The sequence below is a fragment of the Myotis nattereri genome, assembly GCF_964212035.1.
Source record: "Myotis nattereri genome assembly, chromosome: 2".
Classification (NCBI taxonomy): domain Eukaryota; kingdom Metazoa; phylum Chordata; class Mammalia; order Chiroptera; family Vespertilionidae; genus Myotis; species Myotis nattereri.
In genome coordinates, this window is record NC_138076.1 from 195,106,999 (window position 1) to 195,121,258 (window position 14,260).

Below are 14,260 nucleotides of genomic sequence, written 5' to 3' on the forward strand. Positions count from 1 at the left end.
ATGTGCCATGAGATGAAAAAGATTGAAAATTGCTGGGCTAGTTCTTGTGTTGTTTTTTTAAAACTTATTCTTCTTATTAAAAGTTATACAGATGTACCCTTTTTTCCCCATTGACCCCTTCTAGCCCATTCCCTTTCCCCACTTCAGGCCTTCACCACACTACTGTCTGTGTCCATGGGTTATGCATACATGCTTATAAGTTTTTGTTGGGCTAGTTCTTCACATGTGACAGCCCTCACTGAAATTTCACTATAAACCAGTCTATTTTTTTTTTTTAACTCATTCTGGTTGGTTATGAGTGTGTATGTGTGTGTGTGTGTGTGTGTGTGTGTGTGTCCCAGGTGGCCGCTGTCCTCCAGCAGCCTCAGTCCAGCTCAGGCCCCCATTGGGGAACTCCTCCCCGCAGACCTCTGCTGGGCTGTGACTGAGGCGGCTTTGTCCTTTACTCTCTTTATCAGTGGCCCCAGCTGTGGCAATAGGACCTCATGTCAACGAACCTCCCAAGTTTCCTGGACTTCCTTCCACAGACATCCTTGCCTCCTCTTGTGTTGAGGAGCTGGAGCCCACACTCCCCTGATCCTGCTAGGAGAAGGCATGTTTCCTCATTCCCAAAGTTAACTTTCCACCTGGGCCCCAGGCCCCATTTCTACAGGAGCCCCATGGCACTGTACTCTCCCTCTTCCTCCAGCCCCCTCTTCCTCCAACATCTTCTGCCTCGGTCCTCACTGGCTGTCATCACCTTTCCTATTACCATCAGCTTCTCAGACTGTAAGCCTTGAGGTTAGACTCTACCTTGTTCCTCTGTCTCCTCAGACTCTAAGCCTTGAGGTCAGACTCTACGCTGTTCCTCTGTCTCCTTCATCTCCACGGCCTCTCAGTCATCCTTGAACCCCAAGGTCCCTGCTCGAGCACCGGTTCTCAGGGACTAGCTGTGGGTTGCCAGGTCTTCATAATGTTGCAAAAATGTGTCTCCACCTGTTTTTCTGCTTTTGTGTAACTGCCACCACCCGTGTCTCTGTTTGTCCCTCACAACTGGACCATTTCATGTAGTCAGAGACTATTTTATCATGCGTTTGGCTATCCAAAAATCTCTAAGGGCAAAACAGATTCTTTATTGTGTCCTAAGTAAGTTCCCCTCACAGAATGATGAACTTTACTTACAGAATCTCTAAACTTCTTCCAGAGAGTAAAATCAGTAAATTGAGGTGGGACTTGTGAATCTCCATTTTAAACAAAGCACCTGTTTAGAGCTGTTCAATAACATTTTAAATAACTCATCCTAGAGTGCCTGTTATGAACAACTCACTTTTATTTGCTGCCTTACAATGTAGTCAATATTTTCATGCTCATCTTAGCTTTCTATTTAGATTGTAAACCCCCAGAAGAAAGAGGTCATGCTTTTACGTTTTTCTTTTGAGAAATATAAAGGACTACTAGAAAGCTATGTATCCAGAAGACACTCAATAAATGTTTCTAGATGAATAAAATGAGTGAGCAATGAGATTTTGGGGGAGATTTTTGTTGCTCATTTGTTACATCTTTTGGGGGAAGTTTTCTACAGAGATAAGGTTATAGAGGTGATGATTATAAATAAATGTATTAACTCTTTTGGATAATAATTACCACTCCTGACTCTTGTCTTTTAGGGGACTTCCAAAATGGCAAGAGAGTGAGCTTCTCCGTGTATCTCGGGGAATTTTTTGACATCCATTTGTTTGTCAATGGTACTGTGCTGCAAGGGGACCAGAGGTAAGTCAGAAGCCCCAAATGTCTGGGAATACCCCTTGCATACCCCCTCTAATTTTTAACGTGAAAAGCTGGGGCCCAGAGACAGGAAGTAAATGGGTCCAGAGGAAGTCAGGGCTCCTGACTGCTGGTCCGGGCCCTCAGCCACTTTACACCACAGTGTGAACCCTTAGTCTGGGGTTGGGGCTGAAGGGTGAGAGGGACAGCCAGAAAATGTCTGAGAAGCCTACTTCCTGAGCTCATCCTTGTCCTTCCAGTGTCTCCATGCCCTATGCCTCCAAAGGGCTGTATCTAGAAACGGAGGCTGGGTACTACAAGCTGTCCAGTGAGGCCTATGGCTTTGTGGCCAGGATTGATGGCAGTGGCAGCTTCCAAATCCTGCTGTCAGACAGATACTTCAACAAGACCTGTGGGCTGTGTGGCAACTTTAACATCTTTGCCGAAGATGACTTTAGGACCCAAGAAGGTAAGCTTCTCTGGGGTGCCATTTCCTGGAGGTGTGGTTATGCTCATAAACCTTCACTATGGCTCCTCCCCTGGCACGCCAGCCTCTCCAGGACCTCACCTCAATGTATCCCGCCAACCTTATCTCTCAGCATTCCATCTCACTGCTGGGACTTCCCGTCACACCAGATCTTGGAGCTCCTCAAACCCGACTTGCTTCAAATTTGAATTCCCCATAGCAACTTACACATGGGAGAGGGTTGGTAAATGCTGCGTGGTTTGAACAAACCCCCCTGAACCACTATGAAAAAACTTCATAGGTGAAATCTATAAAGGAAGGGCTCAACACTGCCCCCAAAGGCCAGTTTATGTGTGTGCGCGCATGTGTGTATGTTCACAAGCAGTGCGGGTAATGTGGACAATGTGGAAATCATTACTAATTTTTGGTAATTTCAATTACATAAATATTTAACTAGTGATGCTCCCTTGCAAAAACTGAGCATTTGTATATGTTCTCCTTCTTCCTTATCACCTGACTACCCTTCTGATTAAGGGGTTAGTGTGTAAAGAAACAGTTGGCTATTTTTTTCATTAGACTGGAAAATAGTAAGATCAGTTGTTTTTGTCTTTTCCAGCACTGATTTCTCAAACTTTTAATTGTTCAATATGTACATGTAAGGCTATTAATTTTCCTTAAGTACTATGTTAGCTGCATCACACCAATTTTGATATGTAACATATTTTCATTTAGTTCTATGAATTTTCCAATTCCCATTTTGAGTTCTTTCTTAACCTATAAAATGTCTTTAAAATTTACAAACACTTAAAATTTTTTATTTCTCAATTAAATTAGAAATTTGGGTAGATTTGTTTGTGGCCTAGTACATAATCTTTTTTTGCAGTTGTTCTATGTATGTATTCTTTGATGCTGCAGGATTCTATATACACTCACTGAATTAAGTTTGTTAATTGTTTTAATCAAACCTGTGTCATTCTAGCAGACATCCTTATGCTTCATTTCGGATTGAGCTTCTAGAGTTTCACTTCATGGGAGGTCAAGAATGGAAGGATCTCGGAGGTCATCTAGTCTTACCGCTTATTTTACATATGAAAAATTGAGCTTAGAAGCATGGTGGAATCAACCCCAGATCACATAGGGTGATAGAAGGAAAGCTGAGACTGGGCCCTAGAGGTCTCAATTCTCTCTAGAGCTTTCCCCACCCAACACAAAGCCGCTCCTTTGCCTCTTTCTTAATATGGTATATTAGAAAGTGAGCTACTTTGTGTGGTATGAAATAACCAAGAACCCAGAGAGCAGCCCTGTCATGATGCCCGGCACACATCAGAAACTCCACAAATTTAAGTTCCCTTCCCTTTGGCTTCTCCCATGTATTAGTTTCCTGTAGTTACCTTCTACCACAAACTTGATTGCATAAAACATCAGAAATTTGTTCTTCCACAATTCTAGGAGGCCAGAAGTCCAAAATCAAGGTGTTGGCAGGACTGTATTCCCTCTGGAGGCCCTAAGGGAGAATCTATTCCTTGCCTCTTCTAACCACTGTTGGCAATCTTTGGCCCGTGGCTGTATCATTCCAATCTCTGCCTCTGTCCTCATATCACCTTCTCTATGTGTGTCTCTGTTTGTTCTCCCTCTGCCTCTCTTTCAAAGATATATGTGATTGCATTTAAGGCATACTCAGGTAATGCAAGAGAAACTCTTTCTTTCAAGATCTTTAACTTAATCACATCTGTTGCCATATACAGAAATATTCTAGGTTCAGGGAATGAGGGAGTAAATATACCTTTGGTGGGGCATTTTTTTCTGACATCACAGAAGCCAATTGACTACATTTCTAAGGTTCTGCTTTTCTTTTCTTTCCCCAGGGATAGCATGTCTCCTATTTCCCAGTTCATTATTTGATCTTGAAACATGCTTTACTCTTCTAGACCTGGCTGTGCAAAAAGGCTGCTTGCCTCAATGCTCCATTAAGCTCTTTGAAATGAAGGTTCAGCAGTGCTATTGATGCTGCTGCTGGCTGCACCTACTGTGCATCATGCCATGTAGGCCCATGAGGTCCTCACAGCCGGTTGTGAGTAGCTGACAGGAACATGACGGTTATAAGCCCTAAGGCACAGACACTGGAGAGCACAGGGGTGCAGTGATTGGAGGGTATAGTTTCCATGTCACATCTTACCTTCATTCTGCAAAATATTTTGAGTATCCATAATATGCCAGATAAGAATTTAGAGATAAGGTACACAGCCTGCGCTCTGAATTAAGGAGCTCAGAGTTAAGTGGGGGTTGAATAGAAGCAAAAAGGATGATGAGAATTTTGAGAGAGGGAGCACAGAGAAGGAGCCCACCAAACCCAGGCTAGGGGGGTGGACAGGGAGCAGAGTCTGTTCTGAAGGCCTTCCTGGAGGAAGTGGTTCAGGAGATACATCTTGAAGAATGAGTTGAGGTAGTCTAGGCAGTAAGGGGGCGGAGAACATTTCACACAGGGACAATGGCATGCAAAGCCATGGAGAAGCGGGAATGGGTGGGCACACTCCTTATCTTTCATGCTGTCTTCCCCAAACGCTGGCGGAGCTCTGGAGGCCCATGCTCTGTCATGTTATGTTGTGTGCTGCGCAAAAACTATTCCCACCCCAGATGCCTATGTATGAATCTAATGGGAGTTGGTTCAGGAGATGACAGACCTAGAGTTTTTACTCAGAAGTCCTGGATCGGTATAAATGTGGCTTAATTTTCCTGAAACTTTTCTCCACAGGGAGTTTGACCTCGGACCCCTATGACTTTGCCAACTCCTGGGCCATGAGCAGCGGAGAACAGCGGTGCAAACGGGCATCCCCTCCCAGTAGCTCTTGCAATGCCTCTGAGGAAATGCAGGTGAGCACAGCCCAGGCTGGATGTGGTCTGGATGGTGTAGGCCTTCTGAAGTTAAAAAGCAGAGGGACATCTGGCTTCAGATCCTCTACTTAGAGGAGCTGTGGGCCTACCTCTGTGGGTCCCTCTGGCTATTCAATTAGGGTTCCCATGGGTCCCTTTCCTCCTGAAAACCAACGGTGGCTAGAGTCTGGTTAACTCAAATTCTAAAGCTGTTCTGGGCCTGGAACTCTAAAAATGAATCTGGTCTAATGACTTGATATAGTGAGTGACTCTGTTTTTCTGCTTTATCCTCCAAGCTCTCTTGTCCCCAAATACTGCCATCATCACCTGACCCTGCATGAAATTCTGCCACTAGAAAACAATTTCTTTTTAGGTGCTCAGTAAGTGATTGTTTAAAGTACAAATAGGAGGGCCAGCACATCATTGGAAAGGGGGTTATGTGCAGTGGTGGAAACTGGGGAGGGAGGGGATGAGGTGGGCCTAAAGCGACCAGCTTGGGCATTGTAATAGTTTTCTGAGGCTATAGTAAGTAGCAAATTATCTTGAACTTAGTGGCTTACAACAACAGAAATGCATTCTCGCAGAGTTTTGGAGGTCGGAAGACTGAATTTAGTTTCCCTGGCCAAGATCAAGGTGCTAGCAGGGCCTGACTTCCTCTGAGATGCTAGGTCAAGCATGTCAAACTCAAAGGCTAACAAAGGCCGAATAGACAAGGTTTAGGTGGGCTGCAAAAAAACAAAAGCTTCAATTTTCATAGAAATGTGAGTTTATTTTGATAGAGACATATTGAATACAAAGGCTGGAATAAATGAGTAATTGTTAACATAAAATAATAGAACATTTTAATAAAAATTAATATTTTTTTGAACATTAACTTACCAGACACTGAATAACTGTACAAATTAATAAGTGTAACACAAATAAACCTATTTTTCTTGTTCTCCAAAAGCGAAATATTTCCTGTTGTGCACACCAAACAAATCAGTCCAAGACTAATGATGTGGCAATCGGCTGCTAAAATATTCACTGCTAGTATTAGTGGAGAGAAATGGTGCACCTGTGCATAAGGTGCATAAGGGAAATGAAGAGAACACAATTATAATAATCAGTCATTAGCAAACATTATAGTTTGTTATTAATAATTATGTGTAACAGGATATTGTAAAAATTAAGTTACAAATTTTTATTAAAACACTTCTTACATACCGTTATATTGGCTGGGCTGCAAAATATCCATTGTGGGCCACATGTGGCCCTCGTGCTGCGAGTTTGACATGCTCACTCTAGGGAGATTCCCCCTCTTCCAGCCCCGGTGGCTGTGGTATGCCTTGGCTTGTGGACACATCACTGGTCTCCTCCTAATCAGATGGTGGCACCTTCCATCCTTCCCACAGCCTCATTTCTACCTGTACGGTAGCTAGTTAGCAGCTCTTTTCCCTGTATGATCCCACGAACCCGAACCTTCCACTTGGAGAGAAGGGAATGGGAGTGGGAGGGTGTGGGCAACACCCTGCCCCCACCTTCTGCAGGCAGAGATGGCCTTTGTGCATCCTGTGCAGGGTGCTGGGAGGTTGACACATTAGGTGGGAAAAACCTCCCAGTGTCCTCCCTCTGTCTGTGTTCCTACTGGAGTGCTCCCATAGCGAGAGGGGAGTGGGGAGGAGGACAAGCACACAGCACTTTCAGCATAAGCTCCCCAATCCATTCTTTTTTTATCTTCCTTCCTCCCAATTATCACCCCATTCCTTTTGGGGAGCTGAGCACAGCTTGAGTCTAGAACAGCCGTGGGCAAACTACGGCCCGCGGGTCGGATCCGGCCCATTTGAAATGAATAAAACTAAAAAAAAAAAAAGACTGTACCATTTTATGTTATGATGTTTACTTTGAATTTATATTAGTTCACACAAACACTCCATCCATGCTTTTGTTCTGGCCCTCCGGTCCAGTTTAAGAACCCATTGTGGCCCTTGAGTCAAAAAGTTTGCCCACCCCTGGTCTAGAAGGAGAACCAGGTTCCTGAACCATCCACACTGAGGGGTGGGGGAGTGACCCACTTCCTTCTAGAGCTGCTTGTTAAGCAGGCAAAGTTCAGATTGAGTGCCCTTTAGGGTACAGTGAGGAAGGGGGAAGAGGGATTTTATCATTTCCTTCTTTTATTTCCAAGCTTACAGTTCTGTGGTTGGCTGATGGTTTGCCTCTCTTGCCCTTTAATGTTTTGAGGCAGGGGTGAGATCAAGGTTGGGGGTGCCTGAGCCAGTGAGGTGGGGTTGGAGCCGTGCATGTACCTTATACCAAATCAACTCTTGAGGACATATGAGCTTTGTTACATTTTATTTTGCAAACACAGGCCAGCTTGGTGCTGAGCAAATGCTCCCCCACCCTCAGAATACAAAGGAATAGTCTCATTTACCCATAGAAGTGGGAGGTGAAGACAGGATTTTCAAATGGAGAACCTGACACTGAGGCCCAGTTGAGGAGGGAGACGGAGCACTTGGTCTCCCAGAGACCAAGGGGAGGGAGGGAGAATCCACCAGAAACCTTGTTTCTTTCCCTTTTGGGGGCTCCAGCTGCAAGTTTGCTACTCACTTTGTCTACTGGGTCCCTGCTAACCAGTGTCTTGGGAACAGCTTAAGACACTGGTTACCAAGGTCTTAGTGCTGGGCGGAGGCCCCCAAACACGCCAGACCTCCCAAGGTACCAGCTCCTCTGGGCCAGGTTTCAGGTTGTTTACCTGAGAAGAGAGGCCTGGCTTTGCCTTAGCCAATCAGGCTGTGATGGTCTGTGACTGGGGCGCCCTCATTGGCTGGGAAATGCCATGACTTCTCTCCTGGGAGGTGATTAACATGATCTTTGGAAGTGTGTGCTGCTGGCTTGGTCCCACTGGGCCTCCGGTTCAGAAGTCAGATCTGTAAGTGGGATCATTTACACGTGTGTGCCAGTGTGGCTCCCACTGGCAGAGTGCTGTGTGGGGCAGACTACAGTTACCTAAGAACTTTCCTTGAGAGCCTGCAGAGTCTCTCTCCCACTTCTCTGGTGCTTCCTTGTCTTCCCAGGATGGTAGCAAGGAGTCAGCTCCTTCTGAGAGCCAGGTCATATTACTAATACCTCAGGGATGAATGTTCCCTTGTTATGCCAACAAAACCCAGAGCCTGTCTGCTGGGACTGATAATGGCTTGTTTGAGTGCATGCAAATTCGCAGCTTTCTCAGCTTTTCAAACACAAGGCAGGACTGCTGGAGTCGGAGCACAGGGCGCAGGCCTGGTAATAAAAAACCCCAAGCTCTAAGTGCTCGTATAATTGATGTTGATTTGCAGGCAAATCTACTGCACAGTAAACATTTTAGAAAGATCCTTAGGTCGCCTTAAAAAATTTTTTTTTAAAAATTTTATCTGACTGGAGAATGTCAACAAGGGCTGAATGTTGTGAAGGGATCTTGTCTTCGTCTGGCAGACCCATCTGCAATGGGACAACTATGGCTCCAGGAGGCTGGGCTAGTCCATACAGTGCTCTTGTCAACTAGAAAAAGGCAGCCCTTCCTCAAGACACTTTACCACCACCTGCTGGGAAGTTGCCATCATAAACATAACAGGACATAGAGTGTACATGCACACATACAATGTCTGTGATGTGAATGGTGGCCCCTTGGGTGTGCTGCCACTGTGCACTGTATGGCCTGCAGACTATACTTGATGCCATGGCCTTGGCCTCACATCCATTGGGAGGCATAGTCCCTGCAACCATCCTCCTCCTCAGGGTCAGCTCCCTAGCATGGGAAAGCCATCTCCTGCTTTTGCTGCTGCCGTCTGAATGTGAGGACACTTCATGCCTCTGGCCCTCACAGTCCTGTCCTTATATCTCCTCAGAGTTGGTCCTCAAGATGCCCAGTCTTTCTGGAGAAGTCTGAGGGCACCAGTTATTACTCAGCCCAGTGGCGAATCATCCGTCAGCAGCATCAACCTCAGGCAGGAGTCTGGAGCAGAAGAAATTTCTTTTCATCAGTGTTAGAAACAGACTCACAATAACGCAGAATGGGATGAGATTCTAGATGCAACTGAGTCCAGCCCCTTGCCCACTGCATGCATGCTCCCCCAGCTCTATCCTGATAGACAGGTGATGCTCTAGCTTTGATTTGAGAGTCTAATCTTTGAGGCATCCTTGCTGAGATCTTTCCAGCTGTCTTGCAGAGCTCAGCCCTGGGCAGCCCATCTTGGCTTCCTGATAAATCTGTCCATTCTTTTTATCCTCACTTGAAGTTAAAGCCCTCCCCAAGTGACCTTGAATGCTGGGGCGGGGGGCAGGGGAGGGGGTGGTGATCCTTTCAGTCTAGTTTCTCCAGGTCTTATTCAGGAGTTCCCATCCAATGGTACTTCCATCAGTTGCGAATAGTCCCAGGTTGCCTGTTTTCCACTGGTTCTGAAGTTGGCCTTTATACAGTGAACACAACCCTTGTTCCTTTAGTCCTTTTGCTGTTCATGTCTTCACATTTTGTCCCCCTCTCCCTCCTCTGAAGCAGCACGCTGTGCACCTGTAATCCTCTTCTCCAGGAAGTCACCTGTCCTGCACAAGCCAACCTTTGTAAATACTCATGTATACTCTGAACCACCATAGCATGCCTCCTCAAGAGCACAAAGAGGCACACCAAATACCCACTTTGTTGAGGACAACATAATTCACTCCTCACATCCTCATGAAATATTGTCCTCATCTATTTACGTCCCTGCTCTTCATCTCAGCAGAGCACCCTTCCCCTTTAGAGAAAATTCACTCCTCTGAATGCAAAGCAGGAGAAGGGACAATGAGTCCATGGGCTTTATTTCATGAGGCAATATTTCATGGGGATGTGAGGAGTGAATTATGTTGTCCTCAACAAAATGGGTATTTGGTGTGCCTCTTTGTGCTCTTGAGGAGGCATGCTATGGTGGTTCAAAATAGGGACCCAGTTCTTTGTACTCTTTCTGCTCACAGTTGTGTTGGGAAGGAGCTCACTAAGCAGGGGAGAGGTAATTTGAGCTCTGGCTTGACTGAGGTGCTAAGTGCTCTGGCAGAGCTGTGGGGCTCAGGGGCCAGGCCTACTCCTGGCACCCTGCTTCTACTCCCTGACTCTTCCATTCACTAAATTGGGTGTTTGGCCTGGAGTGGATTTTCCTTGGAGACTGGGAAGACTTTTGTTCCATTCATTTGCTTGGTAGAATCGTCGTGATTCATAGAGAGACTGTGTTCAGAGAGTCTGGTCCAGGGAAAGTCAATACATCTCAAGGGAAGACCCTTGTGACCCAGGACCTCCAGAGGAGTTAGTTGTCAGAGGACAGCACCGTGACCTGGCCTGGTTTTACATTCAGGGTGCCTACCTACTGTGTCCCACTGGTGTTTAGCTCAGAGTTGGGCTTTGAACACAAGCCTCCCCTTTATCCCTACTGCTGAGTGAGAACTGTTCTCTCAGCCTCTCAGTCACATTTAGGCTAAGGAGTGAGGATTTACTTTGTATGCTTTGCTGAGGTCCAAGGATCTAGGGTGCTGTGCTTGGTTCCACTTGATTCTCTGTGTCCTCATCTACTTACGTCCCTGCTCTGCATCTCAGCCTTCCCTTTGCAAGGTAAACAGCTCTACTCAATACTGAGGAGCACCCTTCCCCATTAGTGAAAATTTACTCCCTTGAATGCAAAGCAGGAGATGGGACAGTGAGCCCATGGGCTTGCAGTGGGGCAGGGGTGACCGTGGTCACTGTGTCTTCAGGGATTGGCCTTATAGTAGGGATCAGAGGCTGCCACAAGGTTTCAAAGGTTTCCCTCAAGTTAAACAGTACTTGGCCTTTTAGGGTACATATTTGACAAACCATCGAGGAGGGACAGATAAGGTTCTAGTATTCAAGCTTTCAGTTCAAATGCCTCCCTAATGCAACAATCTTAAAAACCTTTAACAGAATATTCCCAGAGTGGCTTTCTTTCCCTCTCCTTTCCCATGGTGAGCATAAGAATGAGCAAGAATCCAATGGTGCCCACTAGTACGTATTTATTAAAACATGTTGTGTGGTTTGGGTGATACTAAAACTGTGCAAGGTGGATTGACAATCTTGCTCAAGGGGCAAGACACAGGAGAAATTGAACAATCATGAATGAGAACCACACACACGCTATCTTGGGTAGTAAATGATGAATTGTCAAAAGAATGGTAAGCGTAATGGAAGCTTAGGGGAATCAACTCTGTGATAAGAGCTGATTATCTTTTCTCCCTGTGAGCAGCATGGGTGGAGGGTTCCATCCCCAGAGCTCAGGCAGACCCCAGACTGGAACCCTGGGCTGGTACTTGGCCCTTGTCCTCCCAGCCAGCTGAGCCCTGTCTCGATCCCTGAGAATTGCTCAGAGCCCCCCCAGGAGACCAGGACAGAGGGTGAGGAGGGTCCTTTGGAGGGCTGGGGGCTTCTGGGACATATCCAGCTGCTCCTTCTCATGAGGGCTATACCCCAACTATCTCAGAGAGAGGAATGTCTGACTCTGCAAAAAACATCCATTTGGTGGAAATCTATCAACCAGTTTCATGGGGTCTTTGTGAGCCAGATCTTGGAATGTGGGTGGGAATCCCAGGCCAGCCTAGAAGTTATAAATAGGCTCAAGAACCCTTCCCCATCCATCCTTGTAGTCGGACCAATGAGAAACGATGCCCTGCCCCAGGGACAAATTCTTGAACCCACTGCTTTGGACCAGTTCAGGCTCTAGGCGCCTCCACACCTCCTCCAGGGGCAGCCGCAGGGCACCCACACCAGGGCTGGAAAGATCAGGGCCTGGCTGAACAATCTTGCACTTTATATAATACCCTCTCCTTTCTTTGTTCACTTTGGTCCTAGGAATGCCCCCCTCCCTTCTCCTTTGTCAGCTCTTCGGGAACAAACACAATAGCTAAGCTTCAGATCTCTTGCTACTGTGTTTTCTCCTCACTCTCCCCCTCCCCCACCTGCCACTGGGGAGATGCACTTCTTTTCTCTCCCTCTCCCTTGAACTGGCGTGGCATCTCCAGGGAAGAGGTCTGGCTTTCTTTAATGAACTGCAAATGTGATTAGATGGGCCACAAGTGGGTCTGCACACCCACCCAGGCAGGGTGAGGTCATGGATTGATGGAGCTGGGGCTGCAGCTCTTTTGCCAGCTTCTAGAACCACGGACAAGAGATGAAGGAAGACAGAGGAACTGATGCCCGGCATTGGAGCCAGGGAGATGCTGGAAGTGTGCTAATTAGCTGACCATCCTTTTGTCTCCCTGCCAGGTTGGCTTAGCAGAGAGCTGAGGAGAGGCCATTTTCGAACCGTTGGGCTGATGTTGACAGCGGGCCAATGATAATACTTATAAGCACTTGACTACCTTCCTGTGTGATCTTATTTCATTTTATTTTGTAGCAACCATCTAAGGCAGGGATTGCTGTTTGTGTTAGGAGCAGGTTCCGCCGTGAGTGACAGGACACCCGGGGTAACTATGGTTTATGCATCACAGAGGTTTATTTCTCTCTCATTGTAAAGAAGCTTGGGGTGGGATGTCCAGGGCCAGTACAGGACCCCGTCCATGGTGCTGGGATCCAAGGTCCTTCTGTCTTATTTCTCCGTTGTCATCAGCATGAGCTTCTATTCCACGGCCCTGATGGTGGCTCCAGCCTCAGGCCTCAGAGCCACGATCCAACAGTAGGAAGAGAACGGATGGAGAAGGAAGCACCTCTCCTTTGAGGACACTTCCTGGAAGTTTCACAGGATCTTCTGCTTCTATTCTATTGGGCAAAGCTTGCTCACATGGCTACTCTGGTTGCAAGGGAGTCTGGGAATGGAATCTTTATTCCAGTGCCTGTGTGTGCAGGGGAAAACTGGAAACCGAGGGTCCTATGACTAAGAAAGAAATAATAGATCCTGGGCCACTTTCCACCTCCTCTAAACTCTCCCTCTTTGAAAGTGAGGGAACCGAGGTGCAGCAAGGCAAGATGATTTTACTAGTCACACATTTTGGAAGTTGGAAGGGGCTTGGAACTCCAGTGCAACCAGGCTTCTAAACCTGTGCTACATCCACTGAACTGTCTTCTACGCTGACTGTTAGGGAACAAAGTGGGGTAGGTGCACTGAGGGTGTGGAAGACCATATAAACTGTGGTTTGGTGGCAGGTGACAGGCCTGTGGATGGAATGAAGGTTTGAGTCACCCCTTTGCTAGTTCAGCAGTTTGCAAATGGTTTAATCTCAAGACCCCTTTACACTCTTAAAAATGAATGAGGATGCCAAAGATTTTATTTATGTCGATTATATCTATTGATATCTACTGCATTAGATATTAAAACTGAGACATTTACATCATATTAATTAATTTAAAAACAATAGACATAATATTTTACATGAATAACTTATTTTAATGAAAATAACTACATATTATAAACAAAAACATGGTTGGGGAGGAGAATGGCATTGTTTCAGTTTTGCAAATCTCTTCACTCTCTGGTTTCTGAGAAATCAGCTGGATTCTCGGATCGGCTCCTGCAATTAATCTGCTGTGATATCACACGTCACGTAGCCTCGGAAAATTCCACTGCGCACTTGCGAAAGGATGAGAGCAAAAAGGGCAAATAACATCTTGATATTGTTATGAAAATGGTTTTGACCTCATGGACCCCTGAAAGGATCTTGGGAGTCCGCAGGGAGTCCCTGAACCACACTCTTCGAACCGCTGAGCTGTAAATGCTTCATCCTCTCCATGCCTCAGTTTCCAAATCTGAAAGGCTGTATTTATCTCACCTTTCTCTGAGGAGGTTTGGGTTCTTCGAAGGTGTCTTCAGGCCTCTGAAGGGTCAGTTTGTGGGAGTGGGTGATGCGCCGGTCTCCAAAACAACTTGATATGTTCAGGAAACCATTGGTAACCTAGGAGATGGGGAGTGGGGAGGGATGAACTAGAGAGGTAGGCCAGGGTCAGATCCTGGGAGGCCTGGCCTCGCTGCTTCCTGAGCAGCCAGAACTGGGCCCTCTAAGCTGGCCTGGGACACTGTCATGTTTGCCCTTCATGCTGACCTGGACACACTGCTGGAGACCTCAAGGCCACACAGCCAATCTTGTGAGTGAAGGTTTGGTCACCTCCTACCTGCCGATGTCTCTGCCCTGGGTCTGAGAGGACAGGGTGTGGCTCAGACTCAGATTTGTGTCTGTGGAGGCATCTTGTCTTAGGAC

General features: G+C 46.5%; 1 protein-coding gene across 1 annotated transcript in view; it reads left to right on the plus strand.

The window, feature by feature from the left end:
• Positions 1-14,260, plus strand: part of VWF (von Willebrand factor) — a 121,439-nt gene that overhangs the window by 9,270 nt on the left and 97,909 nt on the right. Inside the window, exons 4-6 of the mRNA XM_081084446.1 lie at positions 1,647-1,749; positions 2,004-2,212; positions 4,962-5,080. Of these exons, the coding sequence (XP_080940572.1) occupies positions 1,647-1,749; positions 2,004-2,212; positions 4,962-5,080 (431 nt within the window). The remainder of the gene's footprint in view (positions 1-1,646; positions 1,750-2,003; positions 2,213-4,961; positions 5,081-14,260) is intronic.